A 16,210-nucleotide genomic window follows, 5' to 3' on the forward strand; every position below is an offset into this window, starting at 1 on the left:
TTTCTTTCTCTCTGGCTATCCCGAATTCGATCTGAGCTAGGATTTCCACGCTGTAAGGAATCTGTTCTCAATGTCTCTCTCTTCACATACTTTAATAAATCTTTAAAAGCCTAAACTCTTGTTGGATTTATCAGTTTCCCCCCAGACTGTGGGGGAGAACAGATTAGAACCCCAATTCAGGTTTTAAACAACACACTTTCAATAGAGCCGAGCTCCTTTGGCCTCTTCAGCATCAGGGGTGGGAGCACAGACTTGGATGCCTTAGACTTGAACAGAGGCTTTTCTGTCGTTTTTATATTATGCCCTTGTACTGCTTTTCTCCCTCCTTTACTGAAGATGAGGGCTACTCCATTTCTTCTAAGTGAAAAAGAATTAAGAAGCCACTTGATGAGGGTAAAAGAGAAGAGTATAAAAGCTGACCTGAAGCTTAATATTAAAAAACTAAGATCATGACGACTGGTCCCATCACTTCCTGGCAAACAGAGGAAAAAGAAATGGAAACGGTGTCGGATTTTATATTCTTGGGCAGACGGCAACTGTAGCCGTGGAATTTAAAAGATGCCTGATCTTCGGAAGGAAAGCTATGGTAAATCTGGACAGCAGACTGAAAAGCAGAGACATTACCTTGCCAATAAAGGTCTGCCCAGTCAAAGTCATGGTATTTCCAGTAGCAATGTATGACTATGAGAGTTGAACTATAAGGGAAAACTGAGCACTTTCATTATTGAGGCTTTCAAACTTTGGTGCTGGAGAAGACTTTCAAAAGTCCCTTGAACAGCTAGACCAAATCAGTCAATATTTAAAGAAATTAATTCAGACTATTCATCGGAAGGACAAATACTTAAGCTGAAGCTTAAATATTTTGGCCATATAATGAGAAGACAGGGATCACTGGAAAAGACTCTGATGTTGGGAAGGACTGAAGGCAAAAGGAAAAGGGAACGGCAGAGGATGAGATGGATAATGTCATGGATACAACGAACGTGAGCTTGAATGGATTCCAAAAGACAGTGGAAGACAAAAGGGCTTCATGTGTCATGGTCTTTGCGGTTACAAAGATTTGGACAGTACTGAACAATTGAACAACTTCCTGGCTCCAGGCCCAGCGCACTATCCACAGTGCACCTACCTAACTGCTGTGTTCCAATAAGCGGTCTGTGTATCAGGGAGTATGGGGGAAACACCTGCTCAACAAAGCTGCAGGGCTGTGTAAAGAGACAGACCCTCAGAGTGTATTTTATTCTCCCTTCCTAACTGGCAACAATAGCATAAACTGAACTGATTCTATCTTGAAGGAGGCAGCTACTATCTTAGAGATTTCCTGCTTAAACAGAATATTCTGATAAGATTAAATACTAAAAAAAAAATCTTATCCCACTGGAATAAACCTGATCTTTAGCAACTCCTTAGATTCCAGAGTTAAGACACTTCCTAATCCTATCGCTATTACACAACCTTCCAACAAGGAAAATGAGCACTCAGTTTCGTCTGATAGGCTACTCCAGGTTTCCTTTTGCCTTGAAATGTTGCCCTAAATTAATGGGGGGAAAATGCAAAGATTGGTGGTCTAGTCGTGGCAGATCTACAACTATATTGTGAAGTGGCAAACATCAGAACTATTTGGTACTGGCTAAGAAATAGAGTGGTAGATAAGTGGAATAGGTTAAGTACACAAGACACAGTAGTAAATGACTAATAATCTACTGTTGGATAAACCCAAAGACTCCAGCTTCTGGTATAAGAACTCCCTATTTGACAAAAACTTCTGGGAAAACTGAAAATAGTAAGGCAGAAACTAGCTTCAGACCAACATCTCACATCATATATCATGACATGGTCAAAATGGGTACATGATTTAGACGTAAGCAAATCAGAAGAGTAAGAAATACTTTACCTGTCATATCTATGGAGAAGGGAAGAATTTATGACCAAATATGAGATAGAAAGCATTATGAATGCAAAATGTATAATTTTTACTATATTACATTTAAAAGGTTTTGCACAAACAAAACCAATGTAACCAAGATTAGAAGGAAAGCAGAAAGCTGGAAAACGATTTTTACAGCAAGTGTCTCTGATAAAGGCCTCATTTCTCAAATATATAGAGAATTGAGTCAAATTTATAAGAATAACAAGTCATTCCCCAATTGATAAATGGTCAAAGGATATGAACAGGCAGTTTTTAGATGAAGAAATCAAAGCTATCTATAGTCATATGAAAAAACACTCTGAATCATTATTGATTAGAGAAATAAACATTAAAACAACTCTGAGGGACTACCTCACACTTATCAGATTGGCTAATATAACAGAAAAATGATAACTGTTGGAGAAGATGTGAGAAAATTGGAACACTAATGTATTATTGGTGGAGTTGTGAACTGATCTAACCATTGTGGCCAGCAATTTGAAACTATGCCCAAAGAGCAATCAAACTATGTACAACCTTTGATCCAGCAATACCACTATTGGGTCTACATCCCAAAAAGATCATATCCAAAAATATTTATAGCTGCTCTTTTTTGTGGTGGCAAAGAATTGGAAATTATGGGCATAACCATCAATTGGGGATAGCTGAACAAGTTGTGGGATATGCATACAACAGAATACTATAGTGCTATAAGAAATGATGAGCAGGCAGGTTTCAGAAAAACCTGGAAAGACTTACATGAACTGATGCTGAGAGAAATGAGTTGTGAGAAAATAATGGCATTTGCCAATGCCCAAAGGCCCCAACCAGAGGAGATTGATTTAGATTGATTAAATTCAGTGATTCTGGCTGAGAGTGATTAACTTCGCTGATTAACCTACTTAAAGTTAATTAAATTGAAACCACACCTGGCCAGCCCTCAAGAGGGTATTGTTCTCAGAAGCTGAGGACTCTGAACTTAACAAGGAGACCACCCTCAAGCCCCGTGAACCAATGGATTTGGGTGAAGCTGACCAATCAGCTTGAAGCAGTTTGTGAGGACGGCCTCTTCCCCTAGCAGTTTGTTTCCGGAACCTCGAGGTGGGGGCAGGAGATTAGGGAGAAGAACCAGCTCAGGCTGTTGGTGGGTGAAACTGAGGACGCTGGGTTAGACGGGTCTTCTCCTGGCTCTCTGCCCCAGGTGCTCTTTTTTGTCACTAATAAATGCTTAATGCCAAACTTGGTGCTAAAGCTTCTAATTTATAAGTAAACCCTCGCTAGTTTTCCCTACACTTGGAACAAGAATAAGGCAACTACACACTAGATTCTACTCGTCACAGAGCAGAACCAGAAGAACATTATACACAATAACAGCAACATTACTCGATGAACAACTATGATTGACTTAGCTCTTCTCAGCAATACAATGATCAAAGACAATTCCAAAAGACTTGTGATAGAAAATGCTATCCACATCCAGAGAAATAAATGCTGTGGAGTATGGAGATTGAAGCATACTCTTTTCCCTTTCTTTGGGCTTTTTTATGTTTGGTTTTTTCCTGTTGTTTCTTCTTTCACAACATAACTAATGTGGAAATATGTTTTACATGATTACACTTGTATAACCTGTATCAGATGGCTTGTCATCTTCAGGGAGGGGACAAGAGGGAGGAAGGGGGAAAAATGTGGAACTCCAAATCTTATAAAAAATAAATGTTGGGGGGCAGCTAGATGGTGCAGTGGATAAAGCACCGGCCCTGAAGTCAGGAGTACCTGAGTTCAAATCCGGCCTCAGACACTTAACACTCGCTAGCTGTGTGACCCTGGGCAAGTCACTTAACCCCAATTGCCTCACTAAAAATAAACAAATAAATAAATAAATGTTGGGGCAGCTAGGTGGCGCAGTGGATAGAGCACTGGCCCTGGAGTCAGGAGGACCTGAGTTCAAATCCAGCCTTAAACACTTAACACTTACTAGCTGTGTGACCCTGGGCAAGTCACTTAACCCCAATTGCCTCACTAAAAACAAACAAACAAAAATAATAAATAAATGTTGAAAATTGTCTTTATGTGTAATTGGAAAAAATATAATACTACTTTAAAAAAGAAATAAGAAAAGAAGGGGCTGTGTAAAATTCTTCATATGTTTCTATTCCATTTGTTGGGGCCTTTGCTATCCACCTGACAAATGCCCATCCACTGATGGTAATTAAATTTCTTATCTTCTGTGGTTGCTTCAAGATGTATTGACTTACAGTGAAAGAAGCCACAGTGGGAAGGATAACTCTTAAAACCTTCGACAGGAGGAATCCTCCAACAAGAGCAAGGAGAGATTATTATTAAAAGCATTACAGAGTTTCCAATAAACAATCTAACCTCTGATTAGAATCCTGTTCATTTTGAGGACCGGTTCATTTTCCACCTGTATGTTGCTGTTGTTCAGTCACGTCTGAGTCTTTGTAACACCAAATGAGATTTTCTTGGCAGAGATGCTGGAATGATTGGCCATTTCTTTCTCCAGCTCATTTTACAGATGAGAAAACTGAGGCAGACAGGGTGAAGTGACTTGCCCAGGGTCACGCAGCTAGGAAGTGTCCAAGGCTAGATTTGAACTCAGGAAGAAGAGTCTTCCTGACTTCAGGCCCAGAACTCTACCCACTTTGCCACCTAGATGCCTACATTATTGTTGCTAGTGAACTGAATTACTAGATCAACTTCATATCACAGTCTGGGCAATAGGCCTTTTCACATATTTGTGTATTCTTATACAGACCACTTAAATAGGTTAGGTGGAAGCTGCTACAATTGTACACAATAGCTTCTTCTCATCTTCACCTTTCTGATAAATGATTTTGACCTCCGTACTAGTCAGTGGTCTAACCACATGGCTCAGAATTTAATTCCACATCATAAACCAGATATTTTCTGTTAAGGTAGTTCATGTAATTGTTTGTGACATGCAGGACTAAGCAAGTCCACCCATTTCTGAAATGCTTTCCTCTTGGAATAGCACGCATAACCATTTGGATAAAGAAACTTAGCTTACTCTTGAAGGTAGTGAAAGGGGAAAAGGTGGTACTGACCGAAGGGAGGGCAGAAGTGGGAGAGGAAAGGGGAAAGAAAAGGAAGGGGGACTTATAAAAGGGAAGGCAGATTGGGGGAAGCGGGGGTCAGAAGCAAAACACTGGTGAGGAGGAATAGGGTGAAAGAAGAAAAAAAAGTACAAAGGGGGAGAATAGGATGGAGATAAATAGACAGTTAGTAATCATAACTGAATGTGAATGGGATGAACTCTCCCATAAAACATAAGTGAATAGCAAAGTAGATTAAAAACCAGAATCCTACAATATGTTTTTTTACAAGAAACACATTTGAAGCAGAGAGATACACACAGAGTAAAGGTAAAAGATTGGAGCAGAAGATATTATGCTTCAGCTGAAGTAAAAAAAAGAAGGATTAGCAATCCTTATCTCGGACAAAGCAAAAATAGATCTAATTAAAAGAGATAAGGAAGGGGGCAGCTAGGTGGCACAGTGGATGAAGCACCGGCCCTGGATTCAGGAGGTCCTGAGTTCAAATCCAGCCTCAGACACTTGACACTTACTAGCTATGTGACCTTGGGCAAGTCACTTAACCCTCATTGCCCCGCCCCCCCCCAAAAAAAGAGGTAAGGAAGGAAACTGCATCTTGATAAAAGGTAGCATAGATAATCAAGTAATATCAATACTAAACATATATGTACCATGTGGTATAGCATACAAATTCTTAGAGAAGTTAAATGAGTTACAAGAGGAAAAAGACAGCAAAACTATACTAGTGGGAGATCTGAACCTTCCCCTCTCAGAACGAGATAAATCTAACCACAAAATAAGAAAGAAGTTAAAGAGGTGAATATAATTTTAGAAATGTTAGATATGATAGACGTCTGGAGAAAATTGAATGGGAATAGAAAGGAATATGCCTTTTTCTCAATGGTACATGGCACGTACTCAAAAATTGACCATGTATTAGGGCACAAAAACCTCACAGTCAAATGTAGAAAGGCAGAAATAGTAACTGCACCCTTCTCAGATCATGATGCAATAAAAATTACATATAATAAAGAGCCATGGAAAGATAGATGGAAAATTAATTGGAAACTAAATAATCTAATCCTAAAGAATGAGTGGGCCAAACAACAAATCATAGAAACATCAATAACTTCATCTAAGAGAATGAGAATAACAAGACAACATACCAAAACCTATGGGATGCAGCCAAAGCAGTTCTTGGGGGAAATTTATATCTCTAAATGCATACATGAATAACGTAGAGAAAGAGGAGATCAATGAACTGGGCATGCAACTAAAAAAACTAGAAAAAGAACAAATTAAAAATCCCCAATTGAAACACTTTCCTCTTAAATAAAGTATTCATATCCCATTCCCCAACAGAAAAGTGATCAAAAAATTTGAATAAAAAGTTCTTAAAAGAAGAACTGAGAGGGGCGGCTAGGTGGCGCAGTGGATAGAGCACCGGCCAGGGAGTCAGGAGTACCTGAGTTCAAATCCAGCCTCAGACACTTAACACTTACTAGCTGTGTGACCCTGGGCAAGTCACTTAACCCCCATTGCCTCACTAATTAGAAGAAGAAGAAGAAGAAGAAGAAGAAGAAGAAGAAGAAGAAGAAGAAGAAGAGGAACTGAGTATAATTGACAGACAAATAAAAGAAGGTTCTAAATCACTAAAAATAATAACGATACATTCTAATCAAACAACCCTGAAGTTTCATCTTACCCCAAGAAATTGGCAAAGACAAGAAAGTATTGGAGGGGTTGTTGGAAGACAAATACACTAATGCACTGTTGGTGGACTGAGTCAACCATTCTAGAAAGCAATCTAGAATGGTGCAAAGGAAATGACTAAAATGTCCACACCCTATAATTCAAAGATTCTATTACTGAGCATCTATTCCAAGAAGCGCAATCCTAAAAACAAAGTCCCATATACAATAAAATAATGCTAGCCACACTTTTTATAGCAGCAAGTAATGGGACACAAAGTAGATTTCCATCAACTGGGGGAAAACAAGTCGAGATGTGGCACATGCAAATGATAGATTCTTATTGTGCTATAAGAAACAATAAACATAAGGGACTCAGAGAATCACAAAACTGACAGACCCACTGTGGGATAACCAGGTAAACAACATGGCTAATGACTATACACTTCAAACAAACAACCAACCAACCTGAAACTGAACAATGTGAAATTACAATGTCCAAGTTTGGCCCTAAAACAGATATGCAAAGTGGGGAGACTGAGTGTAAAACACCAAAGATGTCAAACTTCTTTGATTGGGTTTGCTAGTTTTGCTGAACTTAGTTGTTTTTTGCTTTTTTAATTTTATTTTTTTTTGGCCAGTGCTTTATCCATTGCGCCACTTAGCTGTCCCTGAACTTAGTTGTTTTTGTGGGGTTTTTTTAAATACTTTGTTCTAGTGAATGCTCTTTCAAAAGGGGAAGGAGGAAGCTACTAGGGGAAATGTATTTGATACACATACAAAATGTCAATAAAAATATATTTTTAAAAAGTAATCAGGCGGGGCAGCTAGATGGCACAGTGGATAGAGCACCAGCCCTGGAGTCAGGAGTACCTGAGTTCAAATTCGGCCTCAGACACTTAACACTTACTAGCTGTGTGACCCTGGGAAAGTCACTTAACCCCAATTGCCTCACTAAAAAAAAGAAAAAGTAATCAGGGCAATGATCCAAAACAATTTCAAAGAACTCAGGATAGAAAATGTTTTCCACATCCAGAAAAAACAACTGTGGATTCTGAACACAGATTGAACTATATCGTTTCTACTTTTTGACTCTTTTTCTTTTTTGAGGTTTATCCCTTGTATTCTGACTCTTCTTTCACAATATGACTAATGAAGAAATATGTTTAATGTGATTATACATATATAACCTATATCAGATTGCTTTCCATCTGGGGGAGGGGGGAGGGAAGGGAAGGTGGGAGAAAATTTTGAAGCTAAAAATCCTATGAAAACAAATGTTGAAAACTATCTTTACATGTAACTGGAAAATAATTAAATACTTTTATGATTAAAAACAAAATAAAACAAAGTATACTCAAGCCTCTTGGTTTCTTTTGTTTTTAAACCTGGAATGTTTTTTCTGCCTTCTTTCCCTATGCCCACCTGTGCAAAAAAATCATTAAGGGCTAAAGTATATGTTGACACAGTCATGGTTTAGAGCATAGCTTCTTAAACGTTTTCCACTCAGCCCCGGGTATATAGGTGTATAAAATAGGTAAACATAACCTTTTGCTGTTGCCAATTTTTTTGTGACCCCCACATTCAGTTATGACACACGGTTTAAGAAGCTAGGGTTTAGCGGATCTTAAGATAAATTCTATAAGAAATTCAGTATCTCTCCATTCTCTGCAAGAGATGTGGGTGTGCAAACTGCAGTTATCTTCACTATGATCTTTTTTCTTATGCTCCCACTCCTAGACATAGCTTAATATCCACTGATGTTTTCTATTGACTTTGGGTACAATATGAAACCAATTCTGCCAACTCTTTGGTTTTCTTCTCCAAAAAGAATCCTAGGGTCAGCCTTTCACTTAGCTAAGAACTTCCTTTTGTCTTTGAATTTCATTATCATAAGAATTAAGGCTAAAAATGTGATTAAAATGCAATAAAAATTGTAATTAACTTGGAAAATCTAATCAAAAAGCAGAGACCAAAAAAATTCACTGAATTGTTCAGTTAAAGGTCAAATTAGAGAAACAATAAAACATTCCATTAAGGATAACAACAATATAAATACAACATCAAAATTTATAGGATGTGGTCGAAGCAGTACTTGGGCAAATTTATATCCCTATAACATTATATTAATAATAGAGAAGGAGAGAAGAACATTAATGAGGTGAGTTTTAGGTCTAAAAAAGTATACTAGATAATACAATAATTATAAATAATCTGGTCCTGAGTTTTAAAAAAAGATGAGGGAACAGATTAGACAACTCAGAACTAAAACCATATACATGTAATAGGCAAGTATTCAAAAACCATGGGAAATGTATTTTCAATAAAAATTACTAGGAAAATTAGATATCAGTGTAGAGGAAAATAGGATTAAGTCCTTATCTCAAACCATATACTATTTTAAATTACAAATGTATCGGGGCAGCTAGGTGGCACAGTGGATGGAACACTGGTCCTGGAGTCAGAAGGACCTGAGTTCAAATATAGCCTCAGACACTTAACCCTTACTAGCTGTGTGACCCTGGGCAAGTCACTTAACCCCAATTGCCTCACCAAAAAAAGAAAAAAAAATTACAAATGTATCACTGACCTAAGTATTCAAAATCATTTTCTTAAAAATAGAGAATTATGGAATAATATATCTTTAACAACTATGAAAAGGTAAAAATTCTTACATACTCAACAAGGAAACTATAGGAGACAAAAAAATGCATTTTATTATACCACAAAAAGCAACACATACAAACCAACATCTCACACCATATACCCTAATAAGCTCAAAAGGGATACATGACCTAGATATAAAAGGATATATCATAAACAAACTAGAGAAGGAAAGATACACTTTTCACAAGTATGTGAGTGGTGACAAATTCTTGAGCAAACAAGGAAGAGAGAGGATTCTAAAAGATAAACTGGACAATTTTGATCATATAAAACAAAGTTTTTATACAAAATCAAGACAGATTTGATGGGAAACGGTTAAAATGGAAAAAATCTTTTTAGCAAAGTTCTTCAATAAAGGACAAGAGTTCAAAATATATAAGATACTGATGCAAATATAAAAACAAGAACCATTCCCATTTTCCATCAGCAGCTCTGTTTGTTTGCAACTCCACAAACATCATGCTTCTGTTCCAATACCCCCAAGTTTCTACCCCCCCTTTTCAGCTTCCTTCTATGCACTGTCTTCTCCAATTAGATTGAAAATTTCTTGAGAGCAGAGATTGTCTTTTTCTTATGTGTATCTCCAGCACTTATTGAATTGAACAGAATGGAAAAAAGAGGAAATTCAAGCTATCAACAACCATTTGAAAAATGTTGGGTATTCTTAGTTTCATCACTAGGAGTTCCTTATTTTTCCTGGGTTTTATTCCTCTGCTCTCCCTAATGTTGCCCTTTTATCTGTGTTCTCCCAGTGAAGCCCCCTGGGCCAGGGATGTTTCTAAAGCCCTCCCTGCTAGTCAGGGACTGACTCTTCTACACAGAGCTAGTCATTCATTTCTAAGCTATCTGTAACCTTTTCTTAGAACTACTTCAAGATACATATTTTTATTTTGAAATCCAAATAATTCTAATTTGAGTAGAAGGGAACCATAAAATTTTCTTTTTATAATATTTTGTGTCAAGTGTTTTTATAATTAAAAAAAATTAAACTCTGTCACAAGAAAAGCTAGATAGTCTGGGAATTTTCTTGCAGCTACACAATAACCCTTAGAAAGAATATTAAGTATTTATCATATAAACTCAAGATCGTTAATGTAGTTAAATCTTATAAATGTTCAAAATTACATTTGCAACCTTAAATCTTGTTTCTTATCCATAACTGTCCCCTCTGGTGGCTTCCCTTTCTTTATATAGCCCTTCCCACGTAAATAGCAGTGCTTTCAGAGCCCTTATGTCATCCAACCCTTATAAAAACCCTTCCAATAAACAAGCATCTCTTCCGTGACTGCTATTGCCAGGCACTGAGCCAATGCTAGGAATCCATATGACAAAATTCCTGCCCTAGTAGGAAAGACAGAGAAGCCAAGTGCCTTCCTTATTAACTACCACAGCTTCTGTAAATGATAAAGGTGATTCAAACCCAGGGATCTGCACATCATCAAGCTGCTTCCAAGGTTCCAGGGAAGCAGACAACTGGGCAATTATTCCTAAGGAAGTCAGTTAACCTGCTGGTAGACAACCAAATCATTCAAGGTAAGAGAAATGATGCCGCTTCCTTAACTATTAGGGCTGGCCACGCGTACCATCTAAAATCAGCACCAGAGGAACAACTTTCCACTTAGATATTCAGCACATGGACAGTAACAGGGCACACACAAATACATCCTTCAGCTTAGCTCCAACAGGCATTGTGTAAGCCCCAGCAGGGCTGAGTATGAGCAAAGCCCTCCTCTTTGTTTGTGCCAACAAGTATCCTGAGTTATAAAAGAAATAATACACACGCAAACCCTAAAATGAGTACATAAAATTAGGTAAAATGCACAAGATACTGAGCTCTTAGACTTCATGACAGCTGACTGACTTGCATTAATAATAAGTCCATTGTCATTTTCAGTCTAATAGCATTAAGTCAGAAGTGCTGGTGATAATGGATAGCATGCACAGCGACATAAACATATTTATAAGTCTATGAACTTCAAAGTTTACAAAGCCCTTTACACATCGCATCCCATTTGATTTTCACAACCGCCCTGTGGGGAAACACAAGTGACTCATGAGCTCAAACGCCTTGATTTTTAGGAATACCCCGCAAGTAGCCATGGTGCAGTTGAGCGACCGCACCCACCCAAACGGACCCTCCTTCAGAGATTCTCCCCAAGATAACATATGGAGGTCGACCAAAACCCATGGAGAAGCTTTAAGTACTGCAGCCTCGATGTGAGAGTCAATCGGGACAGATCTGGGTTCCGAATCTGCTTCCAAAACCCACTAGGAGAGGGCCCCAGGGTAAGTCGGAGGCAGCCTCTTCATTTACAAAATAGTGATGCTCACCAACATGAAAACCCTGGCCCCGGTGCACAAAAAGCCCCTTTATATTAAAGCCTTACCGTCGGGGGCAGCTAGATGGCGCAGTGGTTAAAGCGTTGGCCCTGGATTCAGGAGTACCTGAGTTGAAATCCAGCCTCAGACACTTGACACTTACTAGCTGTGTGACCCTGGGCAAGTCACTTAACCCCCATTGCCGGGCCAAAAAAGAAAAAAAAGAAATCTAAAAAAAGCCTTACCGTCAGAACTTGTGAGGACAAAGCTCTCAGCCTGGGTCTGCTTCTTCACACCGATGCTTTTGGGGAACCAATGCAGATCGATGGGGTAAATGTCATCAGGGAGCTTGACGATCTGGCTGGTCTCACTCGTTAACAAGTTCCATTTGACTATCTGGTGATCATCACTACAGGAATACAGCTCTTCGGCAGTGGTCCAGCCTACGCAACTGACTAGTTCTTGATGTGTGAGAAGTCAAGGAAGCACAAGCTTTAACAAACCAAATGACCAGCAGGTTATGCGGGCTAGTCAGAAAGGAAAGCCAAAAGGGAAGTTCCTGGCTATTAAAGCTGCTTCTCCTCTCATCAGAACTAGGAGCCATTAAAAGCACTAAACCCTGTGATCCTATCATTTTCTCCATACAAGAAGCTGAATGGCAGTAGGGATGTGACAGAAAACATTTTGGGTGGATTGGTTGTGTGTAACTTTTCATGACCCCATTTGGGGTTTTCTTGGCAGAGATACTGGAGTAGTTGCCATTTCCTTCAGTTCATTTTACAGATGAGGAAACTGAGGCAAACAGGGTTAGGTGACTTGCCCAGGGTCACACAACTAGTAAGTGTTTGAGGCCAGATTTGAATTCAGGTCCTCCAGATTCCAGGGCCAGCACTCTATTCACTGAGCCATCTAGCTACCCTATATAATGAATATGATATGGTTCAAAGAACTTCCCAACAATACGATCTCACTATCAGGCATTATTACAGTAACACACAATCAGAAGAGATTTTAATTGAAAACTAAACTCCACAGTTCTATGATAAAGAATTTGGATGATAATTCAGCTGTTACTAAGTTAGATACTAAGTTGTACATTTCAATACAGATCGTTGGTAGGCTTCAACCATTTAAATATGATATATATTTGGGTCCATGTATATGTATGCGTGTATACACACCACACACACTTTTTTATTTTTTGCATTTTCATATATACTCCCTGTCCCTAGCTGCCACTCCACTTCACAATCTGGTTCATCTGCAGTTTTGTCATACCACAACACAACCATTTTGCCCATGAGGACACAGTGAAATGTGAGCAGGAGACATCTTAAGGCTGCTGGTCTACTTCCTGCTTTCTTACTTCCTAACTTTCTGTTTAAGATGATTTACCAAAGATTCTGTCACATTGGGACTCACTTCATGGCTGCTAGGTGGCGCCATAGTGCACAGAGCGCCAGGCTTGGAATCAGAAAGGTTCCTCTTCCTGAGTTCAAATCCTGCCTCAGACAGATTAACAGTGCCACAATAACAAAGTATTCGTTTCCTGCTCTAGGGGGATGCAGCCGACTCAATGCTGAACCTGCAAAAGTTCAGCCTCTGCTGTTTCCAGACAATTAACTGATGACTTTCTAACTTTACAACTTGCCTAGTTTTTTCAGTTCTCCCACAGCAAAAACTTCTATCTACTTTCCGATGCTTTATTTTACACATGAGCAGAAGCCCACCTAGAGAATAAGTTGCAACCAGACCCACCACCAAGTGCAGGGCCCACTACAAAACTGATTTCCCAGGCTCCCCTACCAGAGGATGCTTTTGTTTCTCTAGAGCTTCCCCACTGGAAGATTTCCTTATCTTTGTCATATCTTTGTCCATAACCTCGCCCAATAATTCACACAGTCAATGCTTAATGTCTACTGAATTAAAATTAAAGTTTAAAAAACTCACTCCATGTTTAATACCTAAATTTAAGTAAAGCAGTTACCCATGTTAAGCGATAAACTGAATATATTTTTTTAAATGAGAAGCATGAAGAGAACAATAACTTGCTTTATACAGCACTTTGCCTGTATATGAATCCCAGACTTCTACTCACCAGACCCATCCTGCCCATCTCTGGCTTTCCGACTAATAAGAAGAGAGAGGGGGCATCTAAGTGGTGCAGTGGATACATAAAGCACTGGTCCTGGATTCAGGAGGACCAGAGTTCAAATTTGGCCTCAGACACTTGACACTTACTAGCTGGGTGACCCTGGGCAAGTCACTTAACCCTCATTGCTCTGGGAGAAAAAAAAAAGAGAGAGAGAAGTTTCAACGGTGATACAAAGTTTTACTACTGCAAAAAGCAGGCATAAGTACCCTTTCAGAGATGGGGTGCCAAGTTGTTATCCCTTACTCTTTTGGCTTGGGGGCCCAGAGTGGGGGAGGGGGTAATGGGCAAGAGACATCCAGAAGCCTCCCCAATACTCAAACCTCCCATTCAAAAGTATCTCCTCCATTTTACTGTGAATGAACATTTGCTTTCTTTTTTTTTAATTTTTTTGGTACTTTTTCTCAAAGCTGTGAGCTCTTTTTGTTGTTGTTTAGAATTCTATTTTCCAAATTACATGTAAAAGCAAATTTTGACATCAATTTTTTAAAACTTTGTGTTCCAACTTCTCTTCCTCCCTCCCTTCCCACCGCCCTACCCCAAGAACTCAAGCAATTCAGTGTAAGTTATACATGAGCAGTCATGGAAAACATCTCTACATTAGCTGGGTTGTAAAAGAAAACAGATAAAACCAAGACTACAGATTAAAGAGTTATACAAAAAAAAAAAATGTTGCAGTCTGTTTTCAGATACCATCAGTTCTTTCTCTATAGGTGTATTGCAATTGCTTTCTCTTTTAAAATGCAAATACCCCATTAATGTTACAAAGGATTGGACAAAGCATGTATCTGCAGAAGCTCAGCTCCATCACACATAATAGAGACCAAAATCAAATTCATCTCTCCAGACTTCAAAAGCTGCCTCTCCTCTATTCCCCTTGCATTTGAGGCTACATGGTCAGCAGATCAATGACTTTCTAACACATGGCCACTATAGCCTCCTGGTTCCCCGGCACTCCCAATCTCCCAAACTCACTGAGAACACAGGGTGTTTAGCTTGGGAGTGTTTTTCACCAGTCAACGTGCACAGAGTAGATGATCAATAAATGTTGGCCATACTGAATCCATCTGGTCAAGACGGAAGCACAAAGTGCAGCAGCAGCACGCTGAGCACCTGGAGGAAGGCCCAGAAAGAAGGATGCTGCAAGCAAGGCAAGAGACAGAGGAAAGGAGATGGAGGTGATCGGAAACTGTTCAGTGCTGCATAAGCATGGCATAGCCAGGGGGCAGTGGCCCCTAAAGGGCTTTTCCCTCCATTTCCCCACATATGCAGGGAAATTTGTAGGTAAAAGAAAACATATCATTGACTTTGCTTCCTGGGTTACTTGACAAGGAAGGTTAAGGACAGAGAGTATTCACAAAATCAACAAAACTTGCCCAGGATATGTATGCACCAACATCCAGTCGTGTCTAAACTGGAACTCTCTAAGAACTAAACAAAAATAGCTGCTTTCACTGAAGGGAAGCTGCCCTGTTTCCCACATGCCTAGCATTGCCAGGTTAATGTTCAGTGCACCTCAAGGCAAACAGTGCTGGGAACAAAAAGACTGATAACCACTTACTGGGGCAAAGGTTAAGACAAGTGGCCACACCCTAGCACCCCGGGAAGCTTCTTGACTTCCCTCTAGGGCCCAGTTCCTGGTATTTATCTTGAGGTGATGGGTCTGAGGAAAAGCAGCTCCCATCTTCCACCGTTTTGAGCTGGCCAACCCCAAAGCTCCTATTTTCAAACATGATCATCCTTTGAGTCTCATTCCACAGGTAAAATGCCCTAGTCCTTCCCAGAACTCCATCTTCCTCTCCTTCTCACCGAACCCATTCATTTTCTCCCAACCAATTGGCTCATCGTGTCACTTCTGAAGCCCTCAGATCTCACTGAGGAAGTGGAAATGGGGTGAAAGGATTCAGATTCGCTCCAACAAGCACTTACCGAGTCCCCACGAGATGCCAGACTCCTGGTCCCAAAAGAAGGGGAGCACAAGGAGCAAGACTCCGATAGGCAGAGGGCTCCGCAAAGGCCTCCTGAAGAGGAGTCTGGAGCAGAGACTGCAATGGAGCTTGGTATATTACCAGGTGAAGAAGGAGCCTTCCTGGCACCGGGGAGAACTGTGAGGAGGGGCTGTCGGGGAAGAGCCGGGAGGCCTGTTTGGCCGGACGAGGGTAGAGCCAGACTGGCAAGAGGCCACCGGCAAAATCTGTGCTTTATCCTAGAGCTCACCACCCCACAGGTGAAGCACATGACCTCCAGGGTCCCATCACCAGCTAAATCTCCCGTTTTATGGAAAAGACAGTCCCGCTGAAGTTCCCCTTCTCTGTTCCAGAAACTATGGACAACACAGACACAAGGAAACAAAGGTCCAGAGAAGAGCAACGGAAACACTGCAGAGATGAGGGAGTGAGGC

The 16,210-nt window shown here is 39.9% G+C and overlaps 1 protein-coding gene across 3 annotated transcripts in view; it reads right to left on the minus strand.

Annotated features, from left to right (window-relative positions):
• IFT80 (intraflagellar transport 80) overlaps positions 1 to 16,210 on the minus strand; it is a 133,472-nt gene that overhangs the window by 108,518 nt on the left and 8,744 nt on the right. For 2 of the 3 annotated variants that reach the window (XM_043998068.1, XM_043998069.1), the window contains exon 3: positions 11,903 to 12,124. The exons of the other annotated variant lie outside the window; for it this stretch is intronic. In XM_043998068.1, the coding sequence (XP_043854003.1) occupies positions 11,903 to 12,124 (222 nt within the window). The remainder of the gene's footprint in view (positions 1 to 11,902; positions 12,125 to 16,210) is intronic. 3 annotated transcript variants of the gene reach the window in all.

The sequence above is a fragment of the Dromiciops gliroides genome, chromosome 3 (genome assembly GCF_019393635.1).
Source record: "Dromiciops gliroides isolate mDroGli1 chromosome 3, mDroGli1.pri, whole genome shotgun sequence".
Taxonomy (NCBI): domain Eukaryota; kingdom Metazoa; phylum Chordata; class Mammalia; order Microbiotheria; family Microbiotheriidae; genus Dromiciops; species Dromiciops gliroides.